The sequence below is a fragment of the Garra rufa genome, chromosome 1 (assembly GCF_049309525.1).
Source record: "Garra rufa chromosome 1, GarRuf1.0, whole genome shotgun sequence".
Classification (NCBI taxonomy): Eukaryota; Metazoa; Chordata; class Actinopteri; order Cypriniformes; family Cyprinidae; genus Garra; species Garra rufa.
In genome coordinates, this window is record NC_133361.1 from 44,228,899 (window position 1) to 44,252,714 (window position 23,816).

The 23,816-nt window shown below is 37.7% G+C and overlaps 1 protein-coding gene across 1 annotated transcript in view; it reads right to left on the bottom strand.

Moving 5' to 3' along the window:
* The window catches only part of grin2aa (glutamate receptor, ionotropic, N-methyl D-aspartate 2A, a), a 185,695-nt gene that overhangs the window by 75,493 nt on the left and 86,386 nt on the right, over positions 1 to 23,816 (bottom strand). The window contains exon 2 of the mRNA XM_073841213.1: positions 8,580 to 9,172. Coding sequence (XP_073697314.1) covers positions 8,580 to 9,172 — 593 coding nt within the window. The remainder of the gene's footprint in view (positions 1 to 8,579; positions 9,173 to 23,816) is intronic.

The window sequence follows — 23,816 nt, forward strand, 5'->3', positions numbered from 1 at the left end:
AGATCTCTGCAGGCTGCTGCGGGTGAAGCAGTTGAGGACCACAGTTTACCACCCGCAGACCGACGGACTCGTCGAACGCTTCAATCAGACCTTAAAACAGATGCTTCGACGGGTCAGCGCAGAGGACAGAAGGGACTGGGACCTGATGCTACCGTATGTCCTCTTTGGCATCCGTGAGGTCCCCCAGGCCTCAACTGGCTTCACCCCATTCGAACTCCTCTTCGGCCGGCAACCCCGTGGCCTCCTGGATGTGGCGAAGGAGGCCTGGGAGCAGCAGCCTGCCCGTCACCGCTCTGTGATTGAACACGTCCAGCAGATGCGAGAGAAGATCGACCGGGTGATGCCATTAGTTCGGGAACACCTGGTGAAAGCCCAGCAGAGCCAACAGCGTCAGTACGACCGGACCGCCCAACCACGGGAATTCCAGCCCGGAGACCGAGTGATGGTCCTGGTCCCTACCGCGGCCTGCAAATTCCTCGCTACCTGGCAAGGCCCCTATACCGTCATAGAGCGAGTTGGACCTGTCAACTACCGGCTCCGACAGCCGGGGAGGAGACGTACTGACCAGGTCTACCATATTAACCTCCTCAAGAAATGGGTCGGGACCAGGGACCAGCTCGCCGCCCTCTGCCTCTCCGAACCCGTGGTTGTGGACATGGACCCCCACCTCTCGGCTACCCAGAAGGGAGACCTCCAACACCTGATCGGTCAGTTCTCTGATGTGTTCTCCCCTCTCCCCGGGCGGACCAACGTCCTCCACCATGACATCCGTACGCCACCGGGTGTCGTCGTTCGGCAGCGACCCTATCGGGTCCCAGAGGCTCGTCGGCAGGCTATTGAGGACGAAGTCCAACAAATGCTGAAGTTAGGGGTGATCGAACCATCACGCAGCCCATGGTCCAGCCCCATCGTTATGGTCCCCAAGCCAGACGGCACCCTCCGGTTCTGTAACGACTTCAGACGACTCAACGAGGTATCAGAGTTTGACGGCTACCCCATGCCTCGGGTGGATGAACTGCTAGACCGATTGGGACGGGCCCGGTATATCTCCACCCTGGACCTCACTAAAGGTTACTGGCAAGTACCTCTCTCTGAAGATGCCAAACCCAAAACCGCCTTCTCCACCCCTAGCGGCCATTGGCAATACCGGACCCTCCCCTTCGGTCTTCATGGGGCTCCAGCGACCTTTCAACGGATGATGGACGTCATTCTCCGGCCGCACCAGCAGTACGCGGCCGCGTACTTGGACGACGTCGTCATCCACTCCGAGGCATGGGACGACCACCTTGACCGTCTCCGGAGGGTGCTGACGGAGCTACGAAGGGCTGGGCTGACCGCCAACCCCCGCAAGTGCCATCTAGCTCTACGGGAGGCGAAGTACCTGGGATACCAAGTAGGACGAGGCATCATCAGACCGCAAGAAAAAAAGGTAGAAGCCATAAGGACCGCGCCAAGACCTATCTCCAAGACCCAGGTACGAGCCTTCTTGGGGTTGGCGGGGTATTATCGCTGCTTCATCCCTAACTTCTCCTCTTTAGCCGCCCCTCTGACAGACCTGACCAGGAAGGGGCAGCCGGAGAAGGTTCAGTGGTCTCCAACGGCGGACGAGGCCTTCCAGCGGATAAAGGACGCCCTAACCTCGGAGCCCGTCCTGCGCGCCCCGGACTTTCGCTGCCCCTTCCTGCTACAGACGGATGCCTCGGACACCGGCCTCGGAGCGGTCCTCTCCCAGGTCCAGGAAGGAGAAGAGCATCCAGTCCTTTACATCAGCCGAAAGCTGACCCCGGCCGAGAGGAACTACGCCACAGTGGAAAAAGAGGCCCTAGCCATCAAGTGGGCAGTCCTGGAGCTGCGGTACTACCTCCTCGGCCGGAGGTTCACCCTGGTAACCGACCACGCCCCTCTTCAGTGGATGGCCAAAGCAAAAAACACCAACGCCAGGGTGACCCGATGGTTCCTAGCGCTCCAGGACTTCCACTTCGACGTCAAACATCGTGCTGGGGCCGCCAACTCCAACGCCGATGGACTCTCTCGGATCTGGGCAGCTTTCGCAGGTCTGTCAGGGGTCACTCCCCACCCACCCCCTGTCTCTCCCCTATTTTCTCATCTCATCCACAGGACCAGGACGACGCTTAGGGGGGGGGAGTGTGACGAGCGTCCCGCTTGGATATCAGCGTCGCCCTGGAAACCAACGATGTCCACGCCCCCACGCTCATCACGCGGGAATCAGTCTCAGCTGCGTCTCATCAGCCGGCGTCCTCATAAGCCGCGTGCCGGCTGACTCAGGAGAGAAACGATCTCCCTACGAGCTCAGACTAATGGTTCTCTCTCTTCTTTCTCAGACAGCAGCTGAACTGATTCCCTCACGTTTCACTGGATCTGCACCGAGCACGAAGATTGAAGAGCACCAACCGTCACGAGTCTCACACAGCCAGCGGCCATCACTTTCACTTTCACTTTTGACTTACGTTTATCAATAAATCCACCCTCCGGGGCTAAATTGTGAGTTTTCTGTCCTGTCTTCCTTCCCACCCGTGACAATATATATATATATATATGATAAATAAATTATAAATCATTTAAATAATTAAATGAAATTATTATTCAAATTATTATTTAATTATTGCAATCATTAAATTATATTCATAAATTATATTATAAAATTATTATATTATTATATTCACTCTATCATATATTATATGTGACCCTGGACCACAAAATCAGTCATAACTAGCACAGGTCTATTTGTAGCAATAGCCAACAATATATTTTATGGGTCAAAATGATTGATTTTTCTTTCTTTTTTTTTGGTTGCCAAAAATCATTACAAAATTTAAGTAAAGATCATGTTCCATTAAGATATTTTGCAAATTTCCTACTGTAAATATATCAAAACTTAATTTGTGATTAGTAATATGCATTACTAAAAACTTCATTTGGACAACCTTAAAGGTGATTTTCTCAATATTTCGATTTTTCAAATAGTTGTATCTCGGCCAAATATTGTCCTATCCTAACAAATCAAACATCAATGGAAAGCTTATTTGTTAAAAAATTGACCCTTATGACTTGTGGTTTTGTGATCCAGGATCACATATGCTTAACCTAACTTGTTATCGTTGTCTTAATTGTTTAATGTATGTTCACATACTGGCTAAAAATTGTTTGGAATCTTTCAAGTCCAACTTTAGAGGCGTTATGACAGCATATTTTTAATTGATTCATTTATCAATATAATTCTATCTGTAAAGACATTCTATATTCTATACATCTATTAAAGCATATCATTAGAATATTAAACATATGTAATCGTGCCATTAGAAAGCTAAGGTGCACAAAACTCCAAATTTATTTCTGGGTCAGAGTGACTCAAAATGATGGAGCAGTGAGTCTAAATTCAACAAAAAAGAAAATCTAATATTTACAGAAACATGTACTTGACTTCGTTATTTCATGGGAATTATTCAGTCCAAGAACAAGGACATACAGTATCAGAATCCGATACTTTCCATCTGATGATCTACATGCCTAAAATGTCTAGAATACAAAAAGACCCCAAGCAGCCAGGGCACGAGTCCTCATCTCTGCTGGCTCTAGTAGAGCCCATCTCTGGCCAAGCCTTTGACCATCTGTGCTGAGACTATCAGGATTAATGTACCCTAGACACCAGGGTGAACATGTATCTCAGGCAACACCGCTCCACTGCAAATGGGGCAATTCAGCGTGTCTGCTCAGCACTGGCAGGTACTACAGAGGCATATGGGTGAGACAGACTCAGGACTGGCAGCATGCAGGCGGGGCGCTGCAGCCGGCACCGGCTCCAACGCAGGGGCAAAAGGAACAAAAGCACAGGGCTCATTAAGAGCACTTTATATTTGGAGTGCTCTCCAAGCGCATTAGCAAAGTCTCCATGTTGTTCTGCCCTGTGTAAAACATTACTCATTAAAAGTACAGGAGCGCTGCACTATGCTGCGCAGCGCTGTCCCGAGAGAGTTTGAGAAGTGCAGTTGTACCCACCTCTGGGTGTCTGAGCGGCACTTTGCAACTCCCTAAAAACCTCCCATAGGGTTCCCTTGTCTGCCCCCTCACCATATCCGACCATAGCTTACTCAAGAATGCAGCTCAAGCTGAGAAATATATTAGCAGGCTGTAACAATAAATTTTGCATATGCCCGACCCATGCCTGTCTTTCACAGACCTCTTGGGTTGCTTTTTTCCACCCCCTAGTTTCCTTTTTCCACCTGGCTGACCAAAAACTGTATTCGCTCACATAAACAGCCCTCTTGTTTCCACTTTTAAAGTGCATGAACAAGACCAACACAGACACGCATAATAAGCTGGTTCTGTTCCCGTACTCGCTTTTCTGACATGTTTTTGATAAAACAAAGTAGCAGCTTTTAAAGCGCATCCATTTTATCAGGACATTCAAATTTTAAAAAATGGTTTGATGCTCTTAAAAGTATTACAACTAATATGTAATAGCCTCATTTGTGTTTAAAAAGCAGAGAGAAGCCAGTGGAACAATAACTTTCACCACATTCATCTCAGAAAAGTTAACCAATGTGCAAAGGTAAAAAATGAAATGTTTGTCTTTTACTCAGCAAGGACGTATTCAAAATGCGTTAAAATATTTTTTAAAAATTGCACCGACCCCTAACTTTACATGAGGACTGTATAGTCTCAAAAAAGGCACAAAAGTTGTCACTGGAGCACAACATTTTTAAAGAGCAGGTCATATGGGTTTTTAAAAAAAATATTATTTGCAGTTTGTAGCATAGCTATCTTCAATGTAAACAGTCTGCAAAGCTGTTAATCAAAAAATTATACATGAAGATATTGTCTCTCAAATGCTCACTGCGTCTCTAATCTTTGCTTTTATCTTCTTTGGCTTCTAATCTTCTTTATTTTGACTAACAAGCATCTCTGAACCACAACCTGTAAGTATGATTGATACATTATGTGTACATTTCCAAGTGAGTGCTCAAAGTATCAGCTTTTTTGTACTAATATGTGATGTCCTAGTGCAGCTTTAGGTTTCCAGTTAAACCACGATATTACTGTCTAACTGAAATAGTTCTGATAATTCGCCGTGAACCCACTATTTCCTAAGAATGTGTTGATTAATGTAAACTGTTTTTGTTCTAATTACTTTGTTTAATAATAAAGAATGTAACTTAGACATATTTTGTGTTGTTTCATCAGTTAGTCGCATTAGCACTCGGCTAACGTATTCAACATTATTGTTTTGTTTGTGGGCATGATTCGCTTGCATAAGTGTTTAACAAAATGTTTTTATGCCATTATTTTAAGAACGGATCAGAGCACTATAATATTGTTTTAAGGTGCATCAGTGTTGTCAGGTTTTCACAACAAACTGCTACTCAAAACTAGCCCGGGGGTCCCCCGTTAAAAATCACGTTCCAGGGTGTAAAATACATGCTTTTCGTCGGGGTTTCCCTGGTAAATTCACATTCCAGGGTCTAAATATGACATTATTAGTCACAACAGGCTAGGCCAGCTGACCAATCAGAGCAGAGTAGGCCAATGAAAGGGAGGGGTTTACAGACATTACGCTCTAGGGTAAATAGGTGTACCTTTTGAAAAGATACTGCCCCTTTTGTACCTTTTTTTTTTTTTTTTTGTTCTTCTGAGAGTGTATGATATTGTCATTTTATTTCTACTTAAAGGGATAGTTCACCCAAAAATGAAAATTACTCCTTGATTTACTCACTCTCAAGCCATTCTTGGTGTATATGACTTTCTTCTTTATATCAATAAATGTTTTATTAAAAAATGTCCTGGCTCTTCCAAGCTTTATAATGTCAGTGAAAGGATGTTGAGATTTTGAAGTCCTATAAAGTGTATCCATCCATCATAAAAAAGGCCAGGGTTACTAAAGGCCTTCCGAAGCTTACGACAGTTAGCGAAAGATAGAAATTAGGGTTCATAAAGTTTCAAATATAGATATTTTTCTTACACAAACACATCAATTTGCTTCAGAAGGCCTTTATTAACCCCCCGGAGTCCAATTCCAATTCCTAGTTGTGGAATCAATAGGATTCAATTCCAAAAATTGATTCCTCACAGTTGTTTTCGATTCTCGATTCTTGTTTTTTAGATTGAAATAACCTACTTTTGCCCACTTTTGTGCTCTCAGTGTTATCTTTCAGAATTATCATTGGCTGCTAGAAAGGTTAAAAAATAGCATTTTATTTAAGATGAAAATAGGATCAAGACCCTTTTTTTTAACTGGTTCATTAAAACGATCTATCTGAAACATTCCTTTTAATGAAAAAGAATCAGACTTATAATCACTATAAACTAGGGCTGCACGATTAATCGTTTTTAAACCGAAATCGCGATTTGAAAGGGTGCGATTTTCAAATCGCAAGAGCTGCGATTATTTCGATTGATTATCAAATGTGGTAACAAGCATATAAGTCGTTTTTGACAGGTCACTTCATGTGCATATTACGTCTTCATGCTTATATTACGTTTGTTGCAGAGTTTAACCAATAGGGGGCATTTTAACACTGCATGTAGAGACATGCACGGGACGTATTTTTCAGTCCCGCCTCCGCAGAAATATGTTGATCTCGGTCCGTTCCTACCTCGACATTCATGTTTGTTTTGTCCCGCTCCTGCCCGCATAAAAGTAACCTATATAGTTTTTTTTCAGTACATCAATTGAATTTACATGAAACAGTTTTGTAACATCTCATAAGTTTCACAAAACCCCAGCATAAACGTTCCTGATAAAATATTTGTTATATAGGCTAAGCATCAACATTCACAAACCACTGTTATTCTTAACAGAAGAGCAAGCATGAGCTACTGTGTGTATCCATATTAGAATGCAAGCAGACAAAGCTAAAGTTGACATCTCAGTTCATATGCGATCTCATAAAGCTCTAACACAATGAATATTATGCACAATGAATCTTTCACAATGTCTACACTTCGTATGTTTTAATTCGCGAGCACGCAATATTCAGCACTGCAAGAATGTTTGAGCAGTGAGTGGATTCTAACTTAAACACCTGACTGCCTATCCTTGTGCTTACTAATCATAGCTGTAAGTTGTATACTAGTTGTTCTTGCTGCTTTTGTGCAATAGATGAATAACAATATTTTGCTTTTTAGATATTTCTATTTTGCGGGGGTCCCGCGAATCATTTTATTTTCCCGCGTCCCGAACAGCCGCACTCGCCCATCAAGTTTTGTCCCGCGCCGCAGTCGGTTGCCTCGGGTCCCGCTATATACTCCCGTAGGAGTGCAGGTCTCTACTGCATGTACTGAGCAAATAACGTTAACGCCATTTGGAAAAGATGAGCGGGAGCAGCGGCTCAACTTCCCAACAAAGTGTCTCTTAATGTAGGTTATCATCAGTGTTTTACTGATGTAAAATTGTTTACAGTGTGTTTGGATTCCTAAAAGTTTAAGATTTTAATTATATTTTATTATAATATATATATATATATATATATATTATATATATATATATAATAAAAAAAATAAAAAAATAAAATATATATTTTTTTTTATTATAAAACATTTTAATAATATTTTATTATATAATTTTAATTGTTATTTTAATTTTATTTAAGATACTGTAGTTATTTTCTTAATTTGTCATGATAACTGACAACTTTATTTTAAAAAAGGCAACAATGTTTAAGAGGTTTTAAATAAACAGTAGAACAGTGTAGCATACTTTGAGATTATGCTTGGTCTTTCTTTGGTGCTGTTAAAACCACCATATCAAACCTGTTGCTCTTTTATGAAATAGTAGTAAATCGCATTTTAAATCGCAAATCGCAATTTTGTTCAGAAAAATCGCAATTAGATTTTTTCTCCAAATCGTGCAGCCCTACTATAAACAAGCAAGAGGCAAATTAATGGGTGCTTAACAGACCTTCTGTTTGAGAGGCATCCATAGACAAGCCTTGTTGGACTGAAAAGGGCTCTGAATGAGGAGTCAATTCCCTTTGACGGGATCGATTCCAACGCCTTGGAATCTATTCTTTTTGGAATCGATTCCCAGCCGTACAGAGCTGTGTGGAGCACTTTTTATGATGGATGGACACACTTTATTAGGCTTAAAACTATCAACACCCATTCAGTGCCACTATAAAGCTTGGAAGAACCAGGACATTTTTTAATATAACTCTGATTGTATTTGTCTGAAAGAAGAAAGTACCTAGGATGGCTTGAGAGTGAGTAAATCATGGGGTAATTTTCATTTTTGGGCAAACCTAATGTCTTAATTACAATTGTATTAATTAAACACTGCTTGGAGTCTTTAAAGACCACCTAGAGACATAATAGGTCTATGATTAGAAAGCTGAGACTTACTTTTGCAAATGCCCTATATGCCCTACATCTGTAGCAGAGATCTCTTGGGTTGTTTTCTCCACCTTTTCCTTTTTCCACTTGACTGATCACTTGTTTTCCCTCATAAATAGCCCTCTTGTTTCCACTTTTTTTAAGTGCAGGAACTGGATAGACAGGCTGTTGACAGAAAACACTAACATACCACAGACACACAGATAATAACCCAGCTCTCATCCTGTACTCACTTGTGCAACGCGCTGGGTGGTAACTTGGTTTTCTCCATTTGACCATAGCAGCTGGTTTTGGCCTCCGGGATGTCCCCAAACTCTTCCAACATGGCTGCAGCTGCCGTGGTTATAATCCCAAGCCCATCTCGAACCCGTGCCTCAAGAGGATAGTCCCAGTCATCGTAGGACACAGAGATCATTCCAGAGGGGAACGAATCTGGAGTGATGTCTGGGTTGCCCGTGGTCAAGCTGGGCACGATCCAGATGTACCCGAAACCGGTCAGGCCCAACGATCGGGCCTCCTCCAAGATGTAACCCGCTTCGTCCTTTGAGCAGTATAAGAGGACGACTGGAGACTGAACTTTCTTAAGCTGGATCTGGGTCCTGGAGTCCCCGTCCACGGCGTCCAGGGTGATGGTGTGCTGGAGGTCCCAACCGACAAAACTGTTGTCGACTGTGGTCTTCAGGATGGCAATGAAATCCTGGTAGCCCGGGAACTTGCTGGTCACAATGGAAAAGACGTGCCAGTCGTACTCTTCCATGATGTTGAGCATGAGCAGCGCCTCCTGCTGGATGGAGGCCCCGAACTGGAAGAATGTCGATTTTACATCCTGTCAAAGAAAGATAGAAAGAACTGTTACAACATGAAAAATATAGGTTTTCATCTGTCAACACTAGGGATGCAAAATATATTGGTAACATTTTTGTTATGCAGTTGAAGTCAAAAGTTTACATACACCTTGAAGATCTGCAAAATGTTCATTATTTTACCAAAATAAGAGGGATCATACAAAATGCATGTTATTATTTAGTACTGACCTGAATAAGATATCTCACATAAAAGACATTTACATATAGTCTACAAGAGAAATAATAGTTGGATTAATAAAAAATGACCCTGTTCAAAAGTTTACATACACTTGATTCTTAATACTTTGTAACCAAAATGACCCACACCTGTTTTTTTTTTTTTTTGTATAGTAATAGTTGTTTATGGGTTGTTTGTCCTGAAACTTCCTGCTGTTCTACAGGAAAAACCTTCAGATCCCACAAATTCTTTGGTTTTTCAGCATTTTTGTGTATTTGAACCCTTTCCAACAATGACTGTATGATTTTGAAATCCATCTCATTACTCATATGCAACTATTACAGAAGGTTCAAACGCTCACTGATGCTCCAGAAGGAAAAACAAGACATTAAGAGCCAGAGGGTGAAAACTTTTAAACTTATTGAGAATGTGTACATTTTTCTTATTCTGCCTATATGTTTTTATTTAGTGCTGTCCTTCCGAAGCTACAGTAGATACTTACATGTTCCCCAAGAAGACAAAAAAAAGTTCAATTTACCCTGATCTTCAAATTCAAAAAGTTTTCACCCCCCGGCTTTTAATGCATCGTTTTTCCTTCTGAAACTGCAGTGAGCGTTTGAACCTTCTGTATTAGTTGCACATGAGTCCATCAGTTGTCCTCAGTGTGAAAAGACGAATCACAAAATCATATAGTCATTGTTGAAAAGTGCTGAAAAAAACAAAGAATCTGTGAGACCTGAAGGACTTTTCTAAAGAACAACTTCACTTTTAGCAAGTTACTTCAGTGTTTTATTTTTAATTTATTTGATTAGTTGGTTTGATTGGTTTTTGGCCATAACCTGGAAATAATTATGCTATTGTGTCAGGTAGAATTTAAATATTAATGCATAAACTTCAAATTAAAAACACAACATCAGTTCAAATTAAAAATAATTCCTTTCAAATAAATACACGAGAACAGCCAGAATTGAAAAACCATTTAAATATTTTGAGAGCTCTGAACTCAATATTACAGACTGTCAGAGTTAACAAAAGTTAATAAGGTTCTTTATTAAAATGTAACAAGACAAAAAGGGAAAAGAAGAGCTTTCTGGTTCTTTAACTCCTTTGAGATCCATCTGATACGTGCAGCTCTAGCCTTGATGAACTCATTGTCTAATCATAATGATGCACAGAGCCAGTCCTTTCTGCCTGAGCAAATTCAATCCCCATGTGCCTTTAGAACTATTCCCTCCAGCGTCCCACAATTCCACAGCTTTAACAGGCCCTCTGAGGTACAAAGGACACAATCGTTTTTAGATTCATACTCTTGAGTTCAAACTTTTCACTCATTTTATGAATGAGTGGATCGGAAGCTTGTAAAAGGAACACGTCATGCTTTCATTAACCTTCTCAATCATGTGGAAGCTATTTTTCCAATCACCATTTCAATGTCAAACCAATTTCTGCAGCCTCATAAATGGTAAATGAAAGGTAGCCAATGACTGAATACAGATGTAAGATGAGGCATCTGTCTTTGTGTGCATGTATGAAAGATGCCTGTAGGAAACAACATTTTGTGAGTCCGCACACCTTGGAAGGAGTAACGTTACACTTAGTTGTTTTGCAATGTTTAGGAAGCTTGGCTTGACATTACCAATTTCACACATGGGGGAACTAAATAGACACTGATGCTTCAAAGTAAACACAAGATAACTGTGGATAACACACAAGCATCCACAGCACAGATGAACACAAATCTTCTTTGACCAAAACCGTTATGCTGCTTTTCCATGACCAACCATCTGGCTTCCCAGACAACACTCAGCCACGTCAATTTCTTCAAACGCCATATCAGATTTCTGCAGGTTTTGTCTTTTCATTCGATGCCAATCCAATATAACACATTCATTAAAGCTGCTTCTGATAGCCGAAGTGATTATCTTCTGTTTTTGTGAGGGATAGTTAATGAAACATGGGGTTCATGCTGGAGACACTTAATTGATTGGTCTTTGCAATAAATGTTTATTAACCAATCGGTGGGCTGGTAATGACAGCTTTTCTGCACCTGTGTCCATTTTTTCTGCAAGATTTAACTGATGTCTTACACTATGGGGCTGTTGAATGCTTAAATCTGATTGTACAATTATTTTCAGGGAAATTTGTGGTAAAAGTAGTTCCAGCCAGGTCTTGACAGCATTACATGTCCAAACGATTTTGTTTTTTTTCAAAGGTCTACAACAATCCACAACAGCAAATTCATTAATAACTACAATAGACTACTAATAATGGCTCAAGCCTCCATTGCTAGGTCTAAAATTACATTTTTGAATTAGCAACAGCGGCGCTGGATGAACCGAGTAAGAAATTACTTGTAAATGCAAATGAGTTTTAAGGACAAAAACCTGACAAATCTGAACAATGGCACCTAGTTACATTTGATAAAACAATGGCTTTTGCAATGAATTGTTGTGCAAGAGTGGCACTGTTATGTGAAGTGGCCCCTGTGAGACTAGACACATTTGCTTAAGTGATGGATGGATGACAGGACAGTCCTAATTTATTTCCACTGCCTCACCTTGGAAAGATTTTAATTATTCCTCGAAGGTTATCATGATGTTATCTTAAAGTGGCACAGTTTTGAGTGGCAATTTCTTTTCATTCAGATCTGGGGATGTCAAGGAAAATAGAGCAGATTATATTACATGTATGGAATAATGGCAAAAAGATTAATCAGCTTGAGCTGCCCGCTCCCCGCAGTTGTCCATCAACTCTTGAAGTGCAGGGCTAGAAAAATATGACCCGCGTAATAATCGGTCTACTGGGTGCCGTGTGTGTGGGGTGAACATGTAGATTGTGCGGAGTGAGCACTCGTTGACCTCATTCTGCAGATGAACTCAGGAGATGATGGAGAGAGAGGGAGGGAGTAATTGTTTCATGTGAAACCAATAATTACAAAGTGAGAGCAAGGAAATAAAATAAAAGTCTGATGGAGTTTTTTTTTTTTTTTTGGTAATTGAGTAGAAATAAGAGATTATATATATCAGCACAGTTTAATGTGTACAAATATATTCCAGAAAGACTGTCACTGTGGGGATTTTTCAATGACTCTTTCTGCTGGTTACATCATTACATCTTTATGAGTTTGTCACTGAATCATTCATTCAAATGATTTGTTCAAACACACTAATTCAGTTGGAAATGAAACAACTAACAGTCTTTATAAATGACTAAATAAATTACATTTACTTCATTTAAAACAACAATTGTGCTTTAGCTTCATCTGGAAGTATTGTCATTTGTCGAGCAAAATAAATTCTATTCTATTCTATTATATCTGTGTAAAAGTCTGTCAGTGTGTATTAGTTGTGGGAATTTTTAAATGACTCTTTCTGCTGGTTACATCATTACATCTTTATGAAGTGACTGACTTTAAATGCCTCAATGAATCATTTACTTAATCTATAAATTTAAAACAATGATTCTGCTTTGGCTTCACTTGGAAATATTTTTAGATTTGCAGAGCAAAACAAATAATATAATTTATATTATATTTAGGGCCGGGACTCGATTAAAAATTTTAATCTAATTAATTAGAGGCTTTGTAATTAATTAATCGAAATTAATCGCATTTTAATCGCATGTAAATATTTGACCTGAGAACAGTGAGAATTAAGATTTTTACATGGATTTTTAGTATACCATTGAATAATGACTGAATACATAAGCTTAAGCAACAAAATATTGTTTATTTTTGTTCAACCAAGTCCAACAGACCAGTACAATATTGCCATTAAAAGTGTAGCAAGAGGCACGTTCTTTAACGAGTCTTTCATGCCGAGAACTCTGCTCTTGTGTTTGCTTAATTATGCATTTAAACTTTAATGACCAAACCTATCATTATAAATGTTGCTGCACATGGAATATAACGCGGATAACATTTAAAAAATAGTTTTTATCAGGTTACACACTGATTATTTATCACTCAAAGCCTTTTCTCTACCTGTCCGTTGGTCGCGTAAATCCTCCATGTTTGTAGTTTAACACTTTTTATGCGTGTTTGTAGTTCTAATCGAATCCTCGTTCACGGCGCAGTGTGTTGCGGGCAATATTAGCCGTTAAGAGTGTGCATTGATCGTTAAGTAGTAGACCATCCGGGAATCTTTGGAATACTTTTTAAACATACTACGATTTGGGACATACAATACTATTTAGGACGGACGTCTTTGGCTTGTCTGAACGCTAGTTTGTGCTCCAGTATAATCGGTCCGCCGAATCTCATCTAGTGAGAAACGTTCCGCGGTGCAAAACGTATTGCGATTAAAATGCGTTAAAAAATTTTAACGCGTTATTTTTGTGTAATTAATTAATCTAAATTAACGCGTTAAAGTCCCGGCCCTAATTATATTATATTACATTATATTATATTATATTATATTATATTATATTATATTATTATCTATGTGTTCCAGAAAGACTATCACTGTGCATTATTTTTGTTGTTTTTTAAATGACTCTTTCTTCAGGTTACATCATTACATTTCTATGAGTTTATTACTGAATCATTCATTTGAATGGTTTGTTCAAAAACAGTTGGAACTAAAACAAGTGACTGTCTTTAAATGACTCATTGAATCATTTACTTAATCGACTAACTTAAAACTATGATTCTGCTTTGGCTTCATTTGGAAGTATTTTCATTTGTAGAGCAAAATAATACAATTTATATTATATTAAATTATTTATCTGTGTGAAAGACTGTCACTGTGTATTAGCTGTGGGGATTTTTAAGTGATTCTTTCTTTAGGTTATATCATTACATTTTTTTATGAGTTCATTACTGAAATGACTTTAAATGACTCATTGAAGCATTTACATAATCGATTCATTTAAAACAATAATTCTGCTTTGGCTTCATTTGGAAGTATTTTTATTTGCAGAGCAAAATAAATAATAAAATGTGTATTATATTATATTATATTATATTATATTATATTTAGCATAATATAATTGTATAACCATTTAAATATAAATTATAGCCACATCTGCAGCATGAAAAGTATGATTTATAAAGTACATTTATAAAGATTTTGCATTGTTGCCTGAATGTAATTTCACAGCCAAGCACCGAGTGTGACATGAAAGGCATGTGTAATCAGCTTCAGAGGTGTGAAAGAAGATTTGTGTGCATATGACTGAAGCATAGCGATACTAGTTTCTAATTTCCCACCCGCTTTCCTGAGGATCTGCATCATCCCTGCCTGCTGCTGAGCTTTCTCAATACCATTTTCTTCATATAACAGGATGCCATTACCAGCCACAGGCGATAAAGCTATATTGTTTGCTCAGAAATAGGAACCACGCTGGATCATATTTCGAAGCAGATCTGGAAAAAACAAGATTTGGAGTGGAGATATTTCTCAAAAGATATCGCTTAAGATCTTAAGACCTTCTGAAGTTCCCCGTTGACTCCTTTAGTGTAGGTGACACTGGGGCTTGACATCAATCATTCTGCGCATCCTTTATCTCTAAAGGACTAGTGTTTTTCTAATTGTGATGTAAACAAATCTTAATTGCGAGCTCCAAGCTTCACAGCACCACATCAAAAACTCTTAATTTTCCTTGTTCTCACACTGTTTTGAATCTAAAAGCAGCCGAGAAACTTGACAGACCGAATGTGTTATTTCTGAGAAAACCAAATGCAATGAATCACATCAATAACCGCTAAGATCATCTGAGGTGCTCTTTTGGCATCTCAACAGCGTGAGCTCTCAGACACATTAGAGGCATTTAGATCTCTCTGTTCAAAAACAATCGCTAAGATATTCAAATCAGAGCATACAGTGGCAAGAACAAGTGGACGCAATTTCTCTAAAGCGCTGTTTGATGGACCATCATGACTGTTAGCCTGACTAGACCTCCAGTATGAAGAAACATGATCCACCAATATAAGTTGGCGTCGAGCAAGCGACAAGAGCACATATACATAATCTACAGTAAATATGCCATTTTGTATGTGAGTGAGCGTGTGGATAATCTGAAGCGCTTCAGAGGGCCGCCTCAGGGGTGGCCGGTGTTATCCCCACAGCTCATGTCATTCCCAGCAGCGGAGCAAACATAGCACAGTTAGTCTAATAACACAACACAGAAGAGCCACACTGCGCTAACGCAATCACAGCGCCTGGCCCGGCTCCACTTCGTTAAATTGTGACTTTGTAAACTCTATAAATTGTCAATTCGCTTTTGATGGAGTGGTACGCCACCAAGTAGCATAATGGTGTTGCTGCTAATGCCAATTTTTTGCACCGTTTTTCAAAGGCTCGGTCTCAAGAGCTGCTTCATGAGCCACAGAGCTCTTAGTGAATAAAGAAAATGAGTGGAGCCAAAGGAAGAAAGGGAGAAAGAGCAAGGCCGATATACACAGAGCAGAACTGTAGCCAAAGACACAGAACTGAACTTCACCATCTGCCCAACCTATGCTGAAGAAATTCTGTCCCAAATATGAAACTGCAGGGTTTCTGTCTTTTTTGACAAAAAATAACTTTTATAACCTGTCCTCCTTTTTATGATTACTGCATAAGTAATTTTAAAATCAATGTATATTGAATGAAAATACAGTTGAGGTCAAAAGTTTACATATACCTTGCAGAATCTGCAAAATGTTATTTTTTTTTATCAAAATATGAGGGATTATAAAAATGCATGTTATTTTTTATTTAGTACTGACCTGAATAAGATATTGCACATAAAAGACGTTTACAGTCCACAATTTAAGATAATAGATGAATTTATAAAAATGACATTGCTTAAAAGTTTACATACACTTGATTCTTAATACTGTGTTGTTAGCTGAATGATCCACAGGTGTGTTTTTTGTTTGTTTGTTTGTTTGTTTAGTGATAGTTGTTCATGAGTCCCTTGTTTGTCCTGAACAGTTCTGTTCTTCAGAAAAATCCTTCAGGTCCCACAAAGTCTTTGGTTTTTCAGCATTTTTGTGGATTTGAACCCTTTCCAACAATGACTGTATGCTTTTGAGATTCATCTTTTCACACTGAGGACAACTGAGGGACTCTTATGCAACTATTACAGAAGGTTCAAACACTCACTGATGCTTCAGAAGGAAAATTTAAACTAGTAAATGTAACTTATTTTGTCTTCTGGGAAACATGTAAGTATCTTCTGTAGCTTCTGAAGGGATGTACTAAATGAAAAAAAAAAAAGATATTTAGGCAAAATAAGAAAAATGTACACATCTTCATTATGTTCAAAAGTTTCCACACCCGGCTCTTAATGCACCGTGTTTCCTTCTTTTCCTTCCTTCTGTTTACTTTTTTGCCATGGAACACAAGGCGTTTTCTCTGTCATGCTGTGAGTGACAATAAAACCATAGAATACATTAAAAATACTGCATAATTACAAGAGTAATCAATTTTATTTATGCACTGTAATCCAAAACGTCAGAATCCATACGACTGTGAGAAACAGAACCAAATCAAAGTCTTTATTCAGCGATCTTCATCTTCATCCTGAGCAAAATCCGTAAGTATCAAAACACGCACGCACTCATAAATATAAACAATGAGACCAGGCTGGGATAATTAAGAGCTTTGCATTACTAGAAAAAAATGTACCTTCATTATAAAGATCAGTTATAAGATTTCACATTATTTATTTTAATGTTTTATTTACCCAGGTCTAGAAATCACACTTTTAAAATCAGGCTACATACATTAAGGTGAATATATAAGGGTCAAAGACATTAAGATGTCTACATCAAAAGACATTTACAAAAGTGATTTTATGTCTATAGAAAGCACATTAAATATAAGTAAAGTGTCTACTTATAAGGTTTCAAATACGTTTTTGGAGAATGAAATGTCAGAATTTGTTTGAAATAATGTTACATTGTCATTCAATGTAACACAATATTTAAAGTCCCCCTGAAATCAAAATTAAAGTTGTTGGGCTTTTAGTATGAATATATTAGCCTTAAGATTATCTATAGGCTAGTGTGCTTCAAAACAATGACAAAATTTGCTTTTACAAGATATGGGCATTCAAAACTTACAGTCTCGTCACTTCCGCCAATATGAATCAACGATTTTGATGATATCACCGTGCACTTCAGTTTCTCATCAAACGTTCTGTCCAATCATATGCTTTCTAGGGTCCGTAGCGTCCCGCCCCCTACACAGAGACATAATACAGCTTCTATCGTATTAAAAACATTTCATGACCTGACACCCATTATTTTTTTCTTACCTAAAAAGACGGGTATATAATGCGCGTTGTCAACAAATTACACTAACCAGTCTCTCCAGGATTTCACGGTTTTTTTTGTGATTTTTTTTTTGCGATTTATTTTTTTTAATTTATTTATTAATAATTAGGATATCACATTATCATCCCCCCGGCAAATCGCCCCATAAATCGCCCCCATCCCCCCAGCAAATCGCACCTATATATACAATATTTATTTATTGCTATTTTCCATCAAGTCAAAAAAGAGTATGATTTTAATGTTTCTGAATAAATTATATTTTGTACATACATTTTGACCGCTCCCAGCACGATTAGACGCGCAAAAAAAAAGTGCGGCTGGCATGACGTGTATTTTCTACATATCTTTACATTGTGTACCACAAATGATGACAGGCTTTTACGCCACTATTCATTGCGCATGCGCAAAGCTAAAAATAAAGAAAAACGTAATTTAGCCGTATTATTTCGTTTTGGTTTTCCTGTTTATTGGATTTTTGGTTTCGAGCTGAAAAACTAAAAAATAAATCAGCTGTCATGTTTTGGCTCATACAGAAAAACCCAAAAATCAACCTGTTTTGCCTATTTTTCGTTTGCCAGATTAAGTGGAATAACTGAATGATCAGATGATACACGGACCGTCTCTTCGGTAACACTTTATAATAACGTTCCGTTGTAACTCTTTTATAAGTGATTAGTTAATGATGAAATAATCATTTACAAAACATTCACAAATGATTAATAAGTGATATGCTAACAATTTGTATGTGTTTTGTTAATTCATTTACAAGTAATTTACAAGTAATTAGTTAATGATGAACTAATTATTTACAAAACATGACTATGTGTTTATAAATGATTAATAAGTGATATGTTCATTTTATTGTAAGTAATATGCTAACAATTTACCAAACTGTCCTAAATTATCTTAAAAAATGGCATATCATAAAATAATCAAACAGATCCTTATTAAATGGTTAAAAAATGACTAGTTAACCCCTTAACTGTCACCCCCATTTTTTTAAAATAGGCGTGAAAGTACACTATCCAAACTTAAATACTTTGGAACACTTTGGAATACAGATCTAAGGTAGGTCTCTTTATAAAGAAAACAATCAGACAAAAAAAATAAAGCATTAACAAATTACAGAAGTTTAAATTTACTGTAAAGAAAATTCACTGTACAATTTTTACTATATTTTACATAACAGGTTTTATGCTGATATCGATTTGAAGCCTTACATCTTAATAAGTTATTCCAAATTTGAAGTTGATATGAAAAAAAGAGGTTCCTGTGAAAGCTTGTTTAGGGCGTTATAAAATACTAAATAACCTTATATAATTGATACACTACATGGTGCAAAGTGCATTAGTGCATAAGTACATAATGAATAAGTGCAGAGTGAATAGTGCGTCATTTGGGGTGCAGCTCATGTTTGCCAAAGAAAACATCTTTACCCTCACCAGTCAGCCCTTACATTGCAGTACACACTACAAAGTATTCAAAAGCTGTTGTGTAAACGCATGAATAAATCATTTACAAATCTTTCTGCAACCCCTAATCTAAAGTGTAAACAATTCATCATTTGTAAATGTGTTACACATCATTTGTAGATCTTGCAAATGATCTGGTGTTTATAAGGCATTTACAACACTTTCTGCATCCCCTAATCTAAAGTGTAAACTACTCATCAGTTGTAAATGTTTTACAAACCTGCCGGTTCCAGGTTGTGTGGGTGTCAGGTGGGTATACACACTGGGTGAAAGACCTTTGAATAATGAGTAAAACATTTACAACTGATGAATCGTTTACACTTTAGATTAGGGGATGCAGAAAGATTTGTAAATGATTTATTCATGATGCGATCTTCGGTGAAGGATAAACATTTAAATGATTGATTTTTTAAATTATTTTTAAGTGACAAATAATATATTAGCTAGTAACGTAGTAACCACTTACTAAGGATCTGTTTGATTATTTCATGATGCTATTTTTTTTATTAACTTATGACAGATTTGTAAATTGTTAGCATATTACTTAATCATCATTTGTGAAAGTATAATCATGTTTTGTAATTTATTAGTTCATCATTATCTAATCACTTGTAAATGATTTATAACTTAATCAACACAGTTCATCATTAACTAATTACTTGTAAATTACTTGTAAATTAATTAACAAAACATACACAAATTGTTAGCATATCACTTATTAAAAATTTATGAATGTTTTGCAAATCATTATTTTATCATTATCACTTATAAATGACTTACAACTGAATGTTATTATAAAGTGTTACCGTGTCGTCTTTAAATAAGGAAAAAATGTATGATATTTATTTTTTTGCTCGGAAAAAAAAATGCAATTAAATTTTTATATTGTTTTGGGGGAAAAAAACAATTTAAAGCAGTATTACACTTATTGTTTTTTTGCTTAAACCCTTTTTCGTCTTTGACCTATAAATATATATCATTCAGTATTTTAATATAAATTAAAATCAATATAAGTCTGTGATGTTCTTAAGAACACAATAAGTCAAGCGCACACATAATTATAGGGACTTTGCATATTGATTTCAGTTGTTTTTATACTAAACTAATGATGTGGGTTATACTGGAAGTTTAAATGAGATTTAGCTTCATTTGGGCCTCTCAGAGAGAGAAATACTGTAGGCTGTTACCTGATTCACAGTTTGAATTAAGCTAAAAAATTCAACCTTAAAAAAGAACTGGAGCATCAGCTATTTTTCACTGTTTATGTTAGCCAAAATCAGTCCGGTAATCAGATGGTAAGCAATGCCTGGTTGGTAAATTGTCCACTTCCTCTGAAGCGAATGCCCTACAGATTGAACATTTACCCTCCCTATAATTTGGAATCTCATTAAATTCCTTGTGAATCCACTTTGCGGGGCACTTTCAGGTGAACGTATCCAGAGACAGAGCACTGCACTGCAGCACCGCCGTCACTAGTTACACAACTCTACAGGATCACAGTCTTTCTCTCTGTTTCCCATTCATTCAGTGCCGTTCTCTTTCCTTATTCATTCTCTCCTTTCATCTCCCTTTGCTCCTGTCTGCTTCTCTTTTTTATTTTTCTCAGTACCCTCTCTCTCTCCGTTGCTCTGGCTGAGTGTCCCTCCTAAACCCACCTTATCAGCACGTGTGATTGATGAAAAAGGGGAACGTGTGCAGAAATTCAATTATACTGACATGCTGGTGACAGAGAGAAAGAGAGATAGAGGGGGGCGGAGAAAAAGAAACAGAGAAAGAATGAAAAAAAAAACAGCACCGCGGTGAAACGCCACTCACCGAAGTGCAATTAGCTCTCCTGTGAACAAAAGACGTGATTATTCTCTTTAAGATCACGTCTGAAAAACTTGCGATAAAAAGGTTCATCACTTTGCGTGTCACAACTGGGAGAGAAGCATTATTTATGATCCTGTTGGAACAGATTCTTTTGAATACTTAATGAAATTCCTTCTCGATGGTTGAGCAAAAAAAAGTGGGGAAAAAGATGGGTGGAGGTATAATGAAGAGGGTCTGTAAACCCCTGGATGCTGTGCTCTGAGTAATGACTACGCCACTGTTTCATGAAGTGTTCATTACATAACTGTCATGAGTTTCTCAAAAACAGATTTTGCAGAACACTCCCACAGCCTTAGGGGCATGTGACTGACAGCTGCCTTAGACAATAAAGTGTTCACCGCACATTACAAATGAAACAGAGGTTACTAACCACATTACCAAAGAAAGAATCCAGTTTAAGAAACGATGACTGACAAATAGTCAATGGTTTTGTGTTCCAGCAACATGTAATCCACTCTGACTTCCAAAGGCAAAAATGCGGTAAACATGGGGAAAACGATGCACCCAGAGCAAATCTGTGAAAAACCAATACAAATATGTGACGATTCAAATTGTTTGAGATGTTAAACAAATCGTGATCCAGTTGGGAGTGGGAGTTTATATGAATGTGTCTCTAAAGAGAAACCAACTGTCTTTACAAAAAGTTTAGATGGTATTTTCTTTTCATCTTGCCTTTGTATAACGTATATTAAAGTGATGTTTAAAAGCGCAGAGCTGCTTTGTTTACAGCAATAACCAAGAAAACACTGTATCGCTGCTGCTCCATAAGCGCCACCTGCTGTCAGAGACTGAATTTGCGTCTCATTCAGCCCTTCTGCTGTTGTTTCGTTTGGATGTTTTATGTACAATAAGTTCACAAAATTAAAGTCAGACTATTCTGTTTTTGCTTAAAATGTCAAAACTATAAAGTCTAATTTAGAATAAAAACTGCTCATGCTGAATGTATGGAGTATTTTTGTTTGGATTGTAATTGAAATGCAGTGGTTTACTCTAATTTTAAATAGAAAGAGCCTTAGTTTGTTAATTTAAAGATGTTTATTTTATTTGTATTATTTATTTATTTGATTAGTTTTTTTTATTTCAATTTAGTTTTGTTATTTGACGTATTTCAATTTCAGAAATAAGTCTCTTCTACTCACCAAATCATTTGGATCATATTTGATCCAAAATACAGCAAAAGCAGTAATATTGTGAAATATTTGTACTACTTAAAATAACTTCTTTTGAATATGTTTTAAAATGTAATTTATTCCTGTAATTTAAAAATGTATAACTAAATTTTTTAAATCATTACTCCAGTCTTCAGTGTCACATGGTGCTTCAGAAATCATTCTAATATGTGTAACGCAGGACTCGACGACAGCGTGGTAAGATCCAAGTGCGAGCTTTATTACAGAACGTAGTCAAGACAGGCAGGGTCGAACACCAGCAAACAGTAATATCCAGGGCAAGACAAAAGCGTAATCCAGTAAATACAGGCGTGGGTTAAACTCCAAAAGGGCAGTCCAAAGTAGCAAATCAAACAAAACAATGAAGCAAGGCAAAACCATGGCAAAATAACTATGACTATGACAATGAAAACAAAACCGTGGCAAACACAAGGCAATGAAACAAGAGAAACGCTTAGTAGAGTCCGCACAGCAAAACAATACTTCGCGGGGCCTGTTTGGTGTAGGAAGTAACCAACGAGGCAGCAGAGGGAGCAGCAACAGTCAGTGTGGGTAAGGGCTCCCTCTGCTGGCGTGGCGTTACAATATGCTGATTTGCTGTTCAAAAAACATTTTTATTATTATTATCAATATTTAAAACTGTTTTTTTTTTCAGGATTCTTTGCTGAAAGGAATAATCCAAATATCAGCACTTATCTGAAATAAAAAGCTTTTGTAACATTATACAATATATCGTTTAAAACTTTGTCAGATTTTTTTGGAGGGGTGAACATTCAGTTCATCAAAGAAACCTGAAAAAAATACTGTTTTTATAATAATAATACTAAATGTTTTTGAGCAGCTAATAAGAATATTAGAATGATTTCTGAAGGATCATGTGACTGGAGTAATGATTCTAAAAATTCAGCTTTGAAACCACGGGAATAAATTACATTTTAAAATATATTCAAACAGAAAACAGTTATTTTAAATAGTAAAAACGTTTTAGATTTTTACTGCTTATGCTGCTTATGCTTTGGATCAAATAAATGCAGACTTGGTGTGCAGAAGAGACTTCTTTAGAAAAATTTAAAATCTTACTTTCCAAAAACCTTTGATTGGTCGTGTATGTTTAGAATTACATGTAGTGTTTATATATATATATATATATATATATATATATATATATATATATATATATATATATGGAATCTTGGGACAAAATAAAAGCCTCAGCAAACTTAAAAAGAAAAAAAAATCCCTCGATCTGTAGCTCACAGGAACTACGACCCGATGGGACCTATGGTACAGGGACTGAAGAGATAAGGCAGACTAGAAAAGCAGAACACAGTCTACATTTTTAACCCATTATAATGAATCTTCCAAGCTCACCCGGAGAGATCCCTTCATTAATTCCCAAGCCCCTTCTGAACAAGACCTGATCTTTGTTGGAAACTGTCAGTAGATCAATAGGGAACCAAGGTTATATTTTACCTCAAACAAGCGACGGTAATGAATGAATGATCACAATGGCTTCCTCTTATACAGCAAACCCCTAAAGCACTTTAAAATAACACTTAGACTGAGCCTGCACTTTAAACATCACAAGCTCCATCAATTCATCTAAGCTAGAGGTTTTTAATATGCCATACAATAATTAGGAAACATGGTAAGTTCATATGGATGATCAGCTAC